Below are 14,676 nucleotides of genomic sequence, written 5' to 3' on the forward strand. Positions count from 1 at the left end.
AGGCCCTAAAATCTCTGAATGCTGAGACGGCGGCCTTAAGGACTGAACTCAGCGGGTCTGTGAAATGATTGGAGACTGAAATAACTGGGGTTGCTGGTTGACTGGAGTGTGAGCCCAGTTCAAGCAGCTACAATCATGAGGGGGCGCCCAAGTCAAAACACCAGAAGGAAACTTACAAAGTTGGAGTGATTGACAGTTTATAACTTGATCAGTTGTACCCAACTCATTCTGTAACAAAAAAAACATGCATAAGACTTTCTTGACCAAGTGTTCTGCAGAACGCTCCTTGCCCACTCCAGAGCTGATCTCCCACCGGGTCCAGAGATGAATCTCATTCTGTGTGGTCTCAAGATGTTTAATACTTGACTGACTAGATAAACATGAAAAAGGGCACGAGCTCTCTGCCCATAATGAACCAGACATTTCTTTCTAACAGGAGACTCCCATATCACATATGGGGCCTGAAAACCCCAAAAGAGAGTGGGTAGGGAAGGTGGTCTTCATCTCCTATTCCAAACCCGAGACAGACGCTTCTGGCACTGGGTCAAAGCCTTAAAGGAAAAACAGAGAGGTTAAACTCCTTCATTGCAGAGTCGCAGCCAGGGTGCAGAGGACATGACTAGACCCGATGGGCAGGCTGCGCCTCCATGTCACTCTCTCATACTAGGTTCACTTTACATTTGAGGAGGTTAGCTTATACTCTATACGCCGCCAACAGTATAAAATTGACCTTTTTATTCAAGACTCATCAAAATCGTAACGGACTTCAGATGACACCGTTTAGTTATACTCGATCGCTCAGGCCCTCTAGATCTGGGATTCAACGAAAGGGGCTTAATTAAAAGCCCTTCTGGAAGGTCACTCCTTTGTTGAACCAGGGAGATTTCTATACCCAACGTGGCCGTTTGGAGGCTGCTACTCTGTGGAGGACCCTGACCACTAGGACCCACAGCGGGAGCCCGGGACTGCGAGGACCAGCATTCCCTGTAACATCTACAGCTGGTGCCTCTTCCAGGGCGTGACCCGCCTCCTTTTTTTGTACTTAACTGACGTTCCCACCGCGCATTGCGGGACGCGCGCGGGACTCAGCCCGGGGCTAAGCCCGGGCAAAGGGCGGGCCTGTTGTAGCCCATTAGAGACCGTGTAAGTCCGGCCGGGCCACCCCTCCAACTTCTGACTCTGAGATTCGACTAAAATTAGGTGCACGTTTTATACAATATTTCTTTGTCTGCCAATTAGGCATATTTATATAGACTATTGTTAGTTATTGACATTTGATAATTATATGCACAAGAGGGACTAGAAGTAAAACGGCAGGGGGGGGGGGGGATTCGGTTACCACAAATAGGCACTTTGGATAATTTTATCATAAGGGCAGACCTAAAAAAAAAAAAAACGGATTTAGCCGTTATCACCTCACCCGTTGAATTGAGTACCACCCATCTGAAGGGCAAGAGGGAGGGAGCCATCCCCAAAAAACCCAATCCAAAAAATGTAAGGGAGAGGGGTAAACAATTGAGAAAGGCTCCGGGGGCTCTTGTCCCAAACCAGACTACAGCTCCTGATCCCCCTAGTAATGTCCCCACAAATGAGGCATTGTGTAGTGTGAATGTAGAGGCCTTGGATATTTCAGATAGGATTAGCGTTAGGGATGACGAGGTTAACATTTCACTCCTACCTAGGATTGCTGAACTTTTTAAACTCTACCTCACCCCTATTGAGACAAGACTTGCCCACATCGAAAAACAGATAGCTGATTCGTGTGCTGGCCCAAAAAAACTAAACCCGCAGGGGATTCATAAATCAGGGGGAACTAACCCAAATTTAGATAAACCCATTGTTCCTGTCATCAAAAAACCAGTGACTAACCCAAAACCCAAGTCTGCTTTGGCCCCTGCGAAGTTAACTGCACCTAAAACTAAAACCTGTGCTACCCCCCCCCCTCTCCCCCCCCACCGAGAGGGGCATATTCCATCTAGGGAACACACAATGCAGCCAAATAAGAATAATAATAATGGAAGACCACATAGGAAACGACCGGTGAACTTGCCCCCCGAGGCAAGTCCCTATGTGGTGGTCATGACAGGGGTCCCAGAACTGGGTGAGGCCGATGAGGAAGCCAATTGGACTCTAAAAAACAAAGTCCAACATTGGCTCAACATAAATCGGCCCCTACCATCTAACCAAACAAGCAAGATTCTGACGGTACGCAGGGTAACATGGGTGGGTCATGAGAGGAAATCAGTCCAGGGTGATTGCATCCTGGTTAACTTTGCGGACCCTCATACAGCTGATTATGTATGTACTTAGAATACGTGACTGGAACAATGATAGTGATTGGCACACTGTAGGGTGTCGTGTAAGGAGTGGGGACTTGGGGGGCACCGGGCTTTAGAGACCAAGCATATAAGGACAACTGGGGTGGCTTCCCGACTGCTAATAGATTCAGTTGCCTAGAGATGGTCGACTGACAGCTAAATCATATCAGCTTATCAGAGGGTGAGACCTTGAAGCCCCAAGGGGGGGAGTAAATGGGCACTGTGAGCGGACCACTAGCGTTGGACCGCTTACCGCACCCCGGCCCAGCAAGAAATCCTCCCCCCATACCAACAAAAGGAGTCCCATCCCTTGTGACCGGAATTGTCTGCAGGCCACGCGGGATTTAGCGGACCCAGCTGTTAATGGGCCAAACATCTGTTTCAATGTAGACCTGCGCGATAGGGGTTACATTTCCATTGTTTCCTGGAATTTGGCGGGTCTGGTTAATAAACTTGACTCCCCGGACTCGGGGGCATTGATAGATTTACAGGACGTCTGCCTCTTTCAGGAGACATGGGCTAGAGAAGACCATCGGCGTGCATGGTTTGATACATTTTCAATCTGGGCGAACTGGAAGGGGAAGGGACGCCCGTCTGGTGGACTACTCATCTGGGTGGCCTCCCATCTGGGCTGTAAAGCGAGGGCTCTCGTAACTAATTCTCTAGATGTCCAATGTGTACTCCTGGAATGGCCTAACGCCGTAAAATTGGCACTGATTAATGTTTATTCAAGACCAGTGGGCATTGCAAAAGTTTCTAGCACCGTCGAGGAATTAGTACTGTTTCTGAGTACCATTCCTCAAGGTACCCCGTACGTGGTTGGGGGAGACTTTAATTGCCAATTTGAGCCACTCCCACTATTTCTAGAAGGTGCAACCACTGAGGAGGATGACCAATGGGGAATTCCTAAATTGGCTGGCCCGCCAGTGAAGTCCTGGTCACCACTAGCGACACAAATTATGTGCCTGACCGTAGCAAATTCTTTAAGGGCCTGTAATGGCCGGGTAAGTGGAGATATCCCTCCCAAATCAACCTTTAACAAACCGGGTCATAATTCTCGCTTGGACTACATACTTGTGGAAATGTCTGAATGGGCCAGAGTTGTAGATTTTAATGTAATTCCTCGAGATGACAGCGACCATAACGCGCTGGTTCTAAAAATTTCGGTCCCGGGCGTTACTTATCCTATGCAGGGATGTGAAAGTGCAGTTCGCTTCATTTCTGACCATGCCCAATGTTAATTCATCTGGATCTGAGGGTCAAGATGCCGAAAACCATGTCATGGATGATGGACACTCTGCAGCATAAGCTGCATGAAGAGAAAAAAAAGGAGCTGTAAAACCGATTGAAAGAACACCGGGGAAGACGCTGTGTGTCTTTATGAGCACTCTGCGTCCACTCCACAGATATTGTGGGCTGCAGGAAAATCATACCTGAGAGGCGTTCTGATGAGGGATTCTGCGGTGCTGCGTAAGCGAGAGGTGGAGAGGAAAGCCAGGTTGGAAAAAAACACATAGCGACTTCAAGATTCTAATCGCAGAATACTGGAGACCAGTGTTTTACATCAGCTCGTCGCCAGAAAACATGAACCGGAACCCATGTCACAACAAAGGCTGAGAAGCCTTGCAACACATCAAAGGCAGAACAACGCCTGCCAGTGCAGCTTAGAGGGGCCATCCCAACAGTCTAGAATTCCCAAAATTACTCACTTCCTTGCCCTCTGGGTATGAATGAAATGAAATGAAAAATGAAATGAAATGAAATTTCATTTCATTGCCCTCTGGGTATAACAAGATAATTGGTCTCTTTTTACTCTTTGGAATACACATCTCAGAGGTGCCCCTGACAAGACCTCTAAAAAGAGATCCATGAAGGAACTCTATACTGAGACTATCAGTGGGACCATGAGAAGAGCCACAAGGTGCTATTACAGGTGAAGACATAGTGGAGGCGATGAAATCTATTCCGACCCGCAAGGCCTCTTACCAACCGTATCCTCGACCAGAACATCTATTACAGCATTGTCGACGACAGCCTCAGATTTCTCTCTGTTCTTAGGCTACAAAACTAACTGGAGCAAGAGTGGAGTGCTACCCAAGACTACATCTACAACCCCTTCATCTCCAAGAGGACATAATCGAAGCTGAAATAATGAGGATATTGGTGAGAGGTAACAGCCAGAAGGTGGTGAAAGACAATCTGGACATCTTAATCGATCAAGTGCAAAGGGATTTCTTTAAATGGGAGAAGCTCCTGGTTTGATGGGGCGCACCGTAAAGCAATATAAATGGTGGTGAATCATCCATTAAATTATGCACTTGGTGTGCTCCCGATCACACTGCCTTATTCTGTGATACGCTTGTGGGTCGCCAAATCAAACCTCTGTCTGCAAGGCCAAAATTGGAGATTGGCAGCATCAAAATTCTATGCTACTACTGCATCTGGTGGCCTGCGTTTGCTCAAATATAGTACTTTATCATTTAGCTCAGCACTTGTTACTGCTGGCAGACCATTTCAGCACGGTCTGGAACCCTTAGTTGTGTTACAATGGAGGACACCCAAGGACCTCAGGTAATACGAAAGTGGCAGGGGGTGGCCAACCCTATAATAGGCATTTCTATTAATTTGTGGTCTGGAATCTGCAGACACCCATGATGCACAACGTTGCTCTGTCAATCGGTGGGAAATTGCATAATTGGCCCTCAAGTAAAATAAAAGCATCATGACCTCTGGACGATGCCCTGAAATCCCTTATGGACCTGCGTTCTGCGTTCCATCTGGATTTTAATTGGTGTTGGTGGTTCTTGCAACTCAGAACTTATCTATCAAAGAAACTTGGGACACAACCCTTCATCCTGCAGCTTTCAACTCCACACTCTTACCTAGAAAAAGCCAGGACGGCTACAAGAAATTGGTTGAGGCGTCTATAACATCCTGATAAAATAACTTTATTCAAGAGAGGGGAGTCAGCCGCCCTGGCCGCTGCGCTACACCTCTTCCTCCACTCTGCTCTAGTGCTCCGTGTACACCAGTGCTCTCGGTATTACAGAAGGGGCCACACAAGCGTCCGCAGGCAGTAAGAACATGCACACAGACACAACGCAGACATGTAAGAACATAGGCAATGAAGAACCAATTTGCCGACAAACACACACAAGAGCAAAACCCCATTAAAGTGCAAAACCTTTGTAAGAAAAGAATTTCAGAAGACAACAAAACTGCAGCAAAATCAAAGGTGCACACAACCACAAGGACACAGAAAAAAGCAAAGTCATGCAGGAACAAAATCCAGGCAAAAAACAGTGAATACAGGAGATCAGAACATTCACAATCACAGTGCATCATTTTTCATATTGGTGATTTCACATCATGCTTCAGGGAGCTGTATACTCACCGGCGAGCGTTTCACAAGAGAGTCTTCATTCGAGGCCTGTGATGGTGTCTGCTTCCACTTGGTAAGGACCCTGCCACCAACAGATGTACGTTCGGCAATCATTAGGGAATTCTGCGCCGCTTGTGGTGACGGAACAGTTTCCTAAACAGAGGAAAAATTATGTTTATGCAAAAGACATAGAACAAATGCACACACGGCCACCTCCAATCCACAAAAGATCCGCAGCACCTGTGGAGTCCCCTCGGTTCCTTACTGTGCTCCGTCACCTTCAACCTTTACACGGAGCCGCTCGGTGCTCCACTCACAGACACAGCGTCAAGATTCACCAACCTGCCGAAGATAAACAACTCTACCTGAAAGTCTCCTCTCTCTCAGACGTTGTGGAAAGGTCGGTTCCTTCTAGCATGGTCACCCCCACTTTTTGCCTGATGTCCGTGTCTTTGACTAGTCTGACTGGGATCCTGCTAACCAGGGCCCAGTCACTGTGCTCTCACCCTAGAGTGGGCTATGGTGTGTACTTTGGTACCTTCCTAGTGGGCTATTGGCGTACTCTTCTAAGTCCCTTGATTTGGTACTAAGGTCCCAGGGCATAGGTACACCAGGGGTCTCCCATGGGCTGCAGCATGTATCGAGCCACCCATGGGAGCCCACTCAAACTGTGACTACAGGCCTGCCATCGCAGCCGGAGTGAGCTGGCGCTCGCACCTCTGAACAGATTTAGGTTTCCTTATATCTAAGGTCACTGCACTTAAAACCTATAAGTCTCCCCTATGGCAGGCTCTCCAGTCCTGAGGGCAGGGTGCTTGGTTGTAAGAGTGAGGGGGCCCCTGCATGAGCAGGACACCCCCACAAACCCCAGAGGTGATTCTCCAGGCTTTGTAAGTGCGGTCAGCCATCTTAAGACATATAGTGGACATCAGTCATTGCGAGATGTCTAACTATATAGTGGCGGCACGGAACCTGGTCATATTTGGTATCAAACATGTTGGACTCATACCCCAACACCGATTGCAGTGTTGAAAGTATGATCCATGTAATGAGGGGTCTCCCTTGGGGTACCCCCCTGTACTACCAGTAACAGCCTTCAGGGTCTGACAGCAAGGCAGTAGGACTGCCGACCACAGACACGGTTCTGCCCTCCTCCTGCAGGGCTTGGCCAGAGCAGTGGAAGGTAGAACGATAGGTTTACTGTCAAAGGGAGGTGTGACCACCTCCCAGACAGGACTTAGTGTATTGGGCTGGGTGGGAGAGGGGGGGCTTACCAGCACCACAAGACGGCTTTGAAGGGCACACTTGGTGCCCTCCTTGCATACACAAGTTGGAGCCAGTTCAGGGAGCCAAGGGCTCCCCCTCTGGTGCAAAACTGGACAACGTACATTGGAGTATCCTCTCCTCTCTGTCCAGCCCCTCCTATGGGAGGGATCGCTGAATCATTCCAACCCTTTCCCTAGGATACTTAAGGGCTGACCCGTGGGTGGTTCCTTAAATTTGTCCTGAGACAATACTCAAGCCTGAACCCATGTCACTATTTGATCTTCTGCAAACATGGACTTCGCTGGACTTCGCCAGAAACCAAGACTGCATCAAGGTAGACTCCTGCTACTCCTGGTCTCGCTGTTCTGCACATGTCCTTCGTCGTCTGTGTCTGTGATTCTTCCAGGATCTTCAACAGACCTGTGGGCATGAAAGACACCCGAGGTAATCTCCCTTGTAGTGAACGAGTCACTCCCCTGTGTCTGCAGGCACCGCAACAAAGCTGACTGGTCTGCTGCTCCTAATGTCCCACGGACTTCGAAAGACCAGCAACACAGGTGGTGGTTCTGCAACTTCTTCGTGGCTCGACCTCTCCTGTGCAATTTTAAGGCCAATCTCCCTCGTCGGAACAGCTGGGATCCAACCCCTGAGCACAGTGTCAACTTGCTGCTGCCAAGGCTTGTTGGCTCTGCACTCTAGAGATCTTTGTGCTACAAAAAGCTCCAGCATCTCTTCCTGCCAGGCATAGCGCCCTCACCGCATCCTCTGCATCGTGGGTCTTCTTCTTTGGTGAGCTGCTCGAGTTCCTCTGGCTACTCCTGTTTCTTCTGCCTGTGGGTCCTCTCGAGGGTCTTCTTCTGCCTGTGGGTCCTCTCGAGGGTCTTCTCCTGCTTCGGTGGGTTCCCCTGCTTGCTCGGGCCTGCTTTTAATCTCCTGCTTGGGGCGAGTCCATTGGACATTGCTGGTAACAACGTTGCTCCTTCTCCATTCTCCACACCAGTTGCGGCTACCAAGGCTTGTTTGTGCTCCCGCAATACACCGACCTCCTGGTTCTCAACTACAGATGTGGGACAGCGTGTGCACAGCTCCTGGTCTTCCTCAGGGTCACCTGGTCCTCATAGCTGCAGTGACAAGGCCACTGTCATCACTCCTGCGTCTTCCGTCATCGGTGTGCTTTGCTCTTACGTGCCTCGTGGTGACCTCCGAGTGGCACAGACTCGGCCTCCTCTGCTCGCAGGTTCTTCTGTTCAAGAATCCACCCATGGAATCCACCGGACTCTTGCACAGTCTTCTCCAGCAGCATCTTTTCTGAAGTCCTCTATTGTGGTCTACGGCAATATCCGGCGTACCCACTTTGCACCCATGCACCCGGCTTCCCTAGTGTAGGTATCCAGGTTCCTGGGGTATCCACGGGTGGGGCGACTCTCCAACCTTCTGTCATCCACGGGGTTTCTTCAGAGTCTGCTGGGAAGGGTCATTCTTCTTGAAAACTGAAACCGTGACTCTTCCGTTGACTTCTACTGGGCACCCTGCTGTGTTTCACTCTGCCACAACCTCTGTGGGGTTCCAGGGTACTTACCTTGGGTGGTTCCTTGTGGCCCCAGCTCCTCTGAGTCTCCTGGCCCAAGTCCTGATTGAAGTTACAGTACGCATTTCACTTTTTTAGTATATGATTTGGTCTCCCCCTGGAGATCACTGTATTTTGGGCTAGGAGTAGCTTCAGGTCCTCCTAGCTGTGAGGGACCAATGCTAGGAGTAGCTTCATTCACAGTGGGGAGGAGTGAGAACCTGCAGCACCGCCTCTTTACATTCTCGGGGGAGGGGGTAATGCTGTGGGGCTAGCGGCATCATGTTTATATGAACTCCCACTTATGCTGGGGAGTTAGCAGTACAATCTGTTTACATAACTCACACCTGACGGCTAGCACCACTGCCAGCTTACAAGAACTGTCCCTCACAGTAACGGGCTAGCATCACGGCTTGTTTACAAGAACCACCCCCCACAGTGAGGGGCTAGCAAACCTGCTTGTTTATAAGAACCATGTTATGTTATGTTATTTAAAGGCGCTCCGCTACCCAAGGGTTTCCCGGCGCCGCCTGCATAGGTCAGAAACAAATACGGAAGAGGGGCCTATTGATTAAAGAGCCAGGTCTTCAACCTCCCACGGAAGTGCACAAAGTTAGGCTCATTCCTTAAAGACAGAGGAAGAGAGTTCCATAAGGTAGGTCCTAGGTAAGAGAAGGACCGACCGCCTACTCTAGATAATCTGTATCTAGGAACCACAAATTTAGTCTGACTAGCTGAACGAAGAGAACGAGGAGGAACATACAGTTGGACAATAGATTTCAAATATTGGGGGGCCTTACCCATTTTAATCTTATACATATAGGTTAAGGTTTTAAATTTAATACGGTTCTCCACTCTCAACCAGTGGAAGTCGCGTAAAGAACTAGACACAGAAGAGAATTTGGGAATTTGGCAGAGCAATCGGGCAGCAGCATTTTGAACAATTTGAAGTTTGTGAATCACCTCCTTGTTAGCTCCAAGAAACAGGATGTTGCCGTAATCCAGGCGAGAAGTAATCAGAGCCTGGATGACAGTTCTTTTAGTCGATTCCGGCAACATCCATAGAATTATTTTGAGCCATCTAAGGATGGCGAAACAAGTTGCAGCGACCTTTATGGCTTGCGGCCTCATAGAAAGCTGATAGTCGATTACAAAACCCAAATTGCGGGATTCTTTAGTAGGCCGAGGGGTAGCACCCAGCTCAGGAGGACAATGTTGGGGGCCCCAAAGTTCTTTGTTTTTCCCCAGAACAAGCACCTCTGTCTTTTCTCCATTAAGTTTAAGAGAATTGTTTAGCATCCACTGCATGATTTTGCTCAAACCTAGTTGGAGACAAGAGGGTCCAAAGGCTCCTTTAGCAGAAAGGGAGAAGATTATTTGGGTGTCGTCAGCATAGGAATAGATTGACAACCCTGCCTCCTCCGCAATCTCAGCCAATGGTTTCACATGAATGTTAAACAATAAAGGGCTGAGCATCGAGCCCTGTGGCACCCCATAAGGTGAAGCATGGACCTTGGAAACTGCCCCTGAAAAAGAAACCTGAAATGTACGACCGGACAGAAAGTTTGCAATCCATTCCAAAGCAGCTCCCGTCACGCCAAAGGATCTAAGTGTTTGCAAAAGCACAGTGTGGGACACCGTGTCAAAAGCGGCGCTCAGGTCTAACAATATGAGCGCTACGGGGTCCCCATCATCCAAATGGCTGCGCAGCATTTCACTCACTCCCAAAAGTGTGGTTTCAGTCGAGTACCCTTCTCTAAACCCTGATTGAGATGGGTGTAAGAGCTTATGGGACTCCACATAGTGATTTAGTTGTGAGTTCAAATGTTTCTCCAATAACTTGGAGAAAACAGGGAGCAGGGAAATAGGTCGAAAATTGGAAAGTTGAGCTGGATCAGCATTAGGTATTTTTAACAGTGGAAGAACCATCGCATGCTTCCATTCAGGAGGAATCAAAGCTTCACATAGGGAAGCATTGTGGGAGATGTTAGCCCCTCACCATCCCCCACAGTGAGGGGCTAACAAACCTGCTTGTTTACAAAAACTACCCGTCAAGCCAAGAGGTTCACATTGCTGCTTGTTTACAAGAGCTGTCCCTCACACTGAAGAACTAGCACCTCTACTTGTTTACAAGAACCCTCCCTCACACAGACGGGCTAGCATCACTGCTTGTTTACAAAAACTACCCCTCACACTGAGAGGCTAGCGATACTGCTTGATTGCAAGAACTGCCCCTCACAATGATGGGTAGTTGATTGTTACTCTTTACAAGAACCATTCCCCACACTTGGGTGTGGCATCAATTTATACACAAAAGAAGAGTACGAGGTCTATGCCTCAATATTCGTCCTCCCACTGTATCTACACACACATTCTTACTCATTCACACTGAGGAGCTAGCAACACTGCTTGTTTTCAAGACCTGCCCCTAGCACCACTGCGTGTTTACAAGAACAGTCCCCCACACTGAGTAGCTAGCAGTTCTGCTTGTTTACAAGAGCTGTCTCTCACACTGATGGGCTAGCATCACTGCTTGTTTACAAGAACTCTCCCTAACACTGAGGGGCTAGCATCACTGCTTGTTTACAAGAACTCTCCCTAACACTGAGGGGCTAGCATCACTGCTTGTTTACAAGAACTCTCCCTAACACTGAGGGGCTAGCATCACTGCTTGTTTACAAGAAATCTCCCTAACACTGAGGGGCTAGCATCATTGCCAGCTTACAAGAACTGCCCCTACCACTGAGGCACCAGCATCACAGCTTATTTATAAAAAAAACCATCCCCAACACTGAGGGGCTAACATCTCTGCTTGTTTACAAGAACCACCCCCTACACTGAGGGATAGCACCACTGCTTGTTTATAAAAACCACCCCCCACACTGAGGGGCTAACATCTCTGCTTGTTTACAAGAACCACCCCCTACACTGAGGGATAGCACCACTGCTTGTTTATAAAAACCACCCCCCACACTGATGGGCTAGCATCACTGCTTGTTTACAAGAACTCTCCCTAACACTGAGGGGCTAGCATCCCTGCTTGTTTACAAGAACTCTTCCTAACACTGAGGGGCTAGCATCACTGCTTGTTTATAAGAACTCTCCCTAACACTGAGGGGCTAGCATCACTGCTTGTTTACAAGAGCTGTCTCTCACACTGATGGGCTAGCATCACTGCTTGTTTACAAGAACTCTCCCTAACACTGAGGGGCTAGCATCACTGCTTGTTTACAAGAACTCTCCCTAACACTGAGGGGCTAGCATCACTGCTTGTTTACAAGAACTCTCCCTAACACTGAGGGGCTAGCATCATTGCCAGCTTACAAGAACTGCCCCTACCACTGAGGCACCAGCATCACAGCTTATTTATAAAAAAAAACATCCCCAACACTGAGGGGCTAACATCTCTGCGTGTTTACAAGAACCACCCCCTACACTGAGGGATAGCACCACTGCTTGTTTATAAAAACCACCCCCCACACTGAGGGGCTAACATCTCTGCTTGTTTATAAAAACCACCCCCCACACTGAGGGGATAACATCTCTGCTTGTTTATAAGAACCATCCCCCACACTGAGGGGCTAGCAAACCTGCTTGTTTACAAGAACTACCCCTCAAACCGAGAGGTTATCATTGCTGCTTGTTTACAAGAGCTGACACTCACACTGAGGGGCTAGCACCTCTACTTGTTTACAAGAACCATCCGTCACACAGAGGGGCTAGCAACACTGCCTTTTTACAAGAACTGCCCCTCACACTGAAGAGCTAGTACCACTGCTTGTTTACAAGAACTTCCCCTGACTCAGAGGGGCTAGCAGCACTGCTTGTTTATAAACACCATTCCCCACACTGAGGGGCTAACATCACTGCTTGTTTATAAGAACCATCCCCCACACTGAGGGGCTAGCAAACCTGCTTGTTTACAAGAACTACCCCTCAAACCGAGAGGTTAGCATTGCTGCTTGTTTACAAGAGCTACCACTCACACTAAGGGGCTAGCACCACTGCCTGTTTACAAGAGCAATCCCCCACACAGAGGGGCTAGCAACACTGCCTTTTTACAAGAACTACCACTCACACTGAGAGGCTAGCACCCCTGCTTGTTTACAGGAACCATCCACCCACTGGGGACTAGCTTCATTTCATACACAAAAGAGGGGTGAGAGGTCTATGTCTAGATCATCGTCCTCCCACGGTATCTACACACATCCTCACTGACACTGGGGGGCTAGCTCAACTGCTTATTTACAAGCACCATCCCCCACACTGGGGACTAGCACCACTGCTTGTTTACAGGGACCATACTCCACACTGAGGGGCTAGCACCACTGCTTGTTTACAAGGACCATCCCCCACACCGAGGGGCTAGCACCACTGCTTATTTACAAGCACCATCCCCCACACTGGGGACTAGCACCACTGCTTGTTTACAATCACCATACCCCACACTGAGGGGCTACCAACACTGCTTGTTTACAAGGACCATACCCCACACTGGGGACTAGCACCACTGCTTGGTTACAAGGACCATACCCCACACTGGGGACTAGCACCACTGCTTGGTTACAAGGACCATACCCCACACTGGGGACTAGCACCACTGCTTGGTTACAAGGACCATACCCCACACTGGGGACTAGCACCACTGCTTGTTTACAAGGACCATACCCCACACTGGGGACTAGCACCACTGCTTGGTTACAAGGACCATACCCCACACTGGGGGGCTAGCATCTCTGCTTGTTTACAAGGACCATATCCCACACTGGGGGGGCTAGCTCCACTGCTTATTTACAAGCACCATCCCCCACACTGGGGACTAGCACCACTGCTTGTTTACAATCACCATACCCCACACTGAGGGGCTACCAACACTGCTTGTTTACAAGGACCATCCCCCACACTGAGGGGCTAGCACCACTGTTTGTTTACAAGGACCATACCCCACACTGGGGACTAGCACCACTGCTTGTTTACAGGGACCATACCCCACACTGGGGAATAGCACCACTGCTTGTTTACAAGGACCATATCCCACACTGGGGGACTAGCTCCACTGCTTGTTTACAAGCACCACCCCCCACACTGGGGACTAGCACCACTGCTTGTTTACAGTCACCATACCCCACACTGAGGGGCTATCCCCACTGCTTGTTTACAGGAACCATCCCCCCACTGGGGACTAGCACCATTCATACAAAAAAGAGGGGTGAGAGGTCTATGTCTGTATCTACACACACATCCTCACTGCCACTGGGGGGCTAGCTCCATTGCTGTTTTACAAGAACTGCCCCTCACACCAAGGGGCTAGCACCACTGCCTGTTAAAAAACGTATCCCTCACACTGAGGGGCTAGCACCCCTGCTTGTTTACAAGTTCCACCCCTCACACTGAGGGGCTAGCACCCCTGCTTGTTTACAAGTTCCACCCCTCACACTGAGGGGCTAGCACCCCTGCTTGTTTACAAGTTCCACCCCTCACACTGAGGGGCTAGCCCCCCTGCTTGTTTACAAGTTCCACCCCTCACACTGAGAGACTAGCACCACTGCTTGTTTGCAGGAGGTGTACCTCACACTGGGACCTACCACCATCACCTGTTACAAGCTGCTCCTTCGCTTCAACCAGGTGAACTTAAGGGCTGGTTACCAGTCATTGATTATAGGCCGGCCCCGTAAAGGACACTCACCTTAATAACACCAGTCCGGGAACTGAATTTATCATGTGAACCCAGATATATTCTAAACACTGCCTCCAGAGTCCATGCAATTAAAATAACCTAAATATTAAGTTATAGTAATGTGATATATATCCATGCGAGATTAGAGTTACCAGGTGGTGAAAGTTGTTTTATAGGACGCCCGATTCTCTGCCGTTTCTGCCCCTTGCTGGTGGCCGGGGGCCAGGATCACACCGTCCAGCATCCCCTGCGGCCTGCCTGACACCATGAGCCACAGCGCCAGGAGGCGCTTTAAAAACTGCCAGGGGCTCCCGCAGCATGGGACGCACGCAGGCGTGCCCGGGCGGAGCCTGGGCCAAGGGCGGGCCCGTCCTTGCCAGGAAGAGGCAGGGCAGAGCCACCCCTCTTGGTCTCAGGATTCTGTAGTTCTTTTTACCTGAAACACGATCAGTCTCTTTGGGACTCA

The 14,676-nt window shown here is 49.3% G+C and overlaps 1 protein-coding gene across 1 annotated transcript in view; it reads right to left on the minus strand.

The window, feature by feature from the left end:
- LOC144817665 (THAP domain-containing protein 5-like) overlaps positions 1–14,676 on the minus strand; it is a 115,144-nt gene that overhangs the window by 25,713 nt on the left and 74,755 nt on the right. The window contains exon 3 of the mRNA XM_078674395.1: positions 5,713–5,853. Coding sequence (XP_078530521.1) covers positions 5,713–5,853 — 141 coding nt within the window. The remainder of the gene's footprint in view (positions 1–5,712; positions 5,854–14,676) is intronic.

The sequence above is a fragment of the Lissotriton helveticus genome, chromosome 2_1 (genome assembly GCF_964261635.1).
Source record: "Lissotriton helveticus chromosome 2_1, aLisHel1.1, whole genome shotgun sequence".
Lineage (NCBI taxonomy): Eukaryota > Metazoa > Chordata > Amphibia > Caudata > Salamandridae > Lissotriton > Lissotriton helveticus.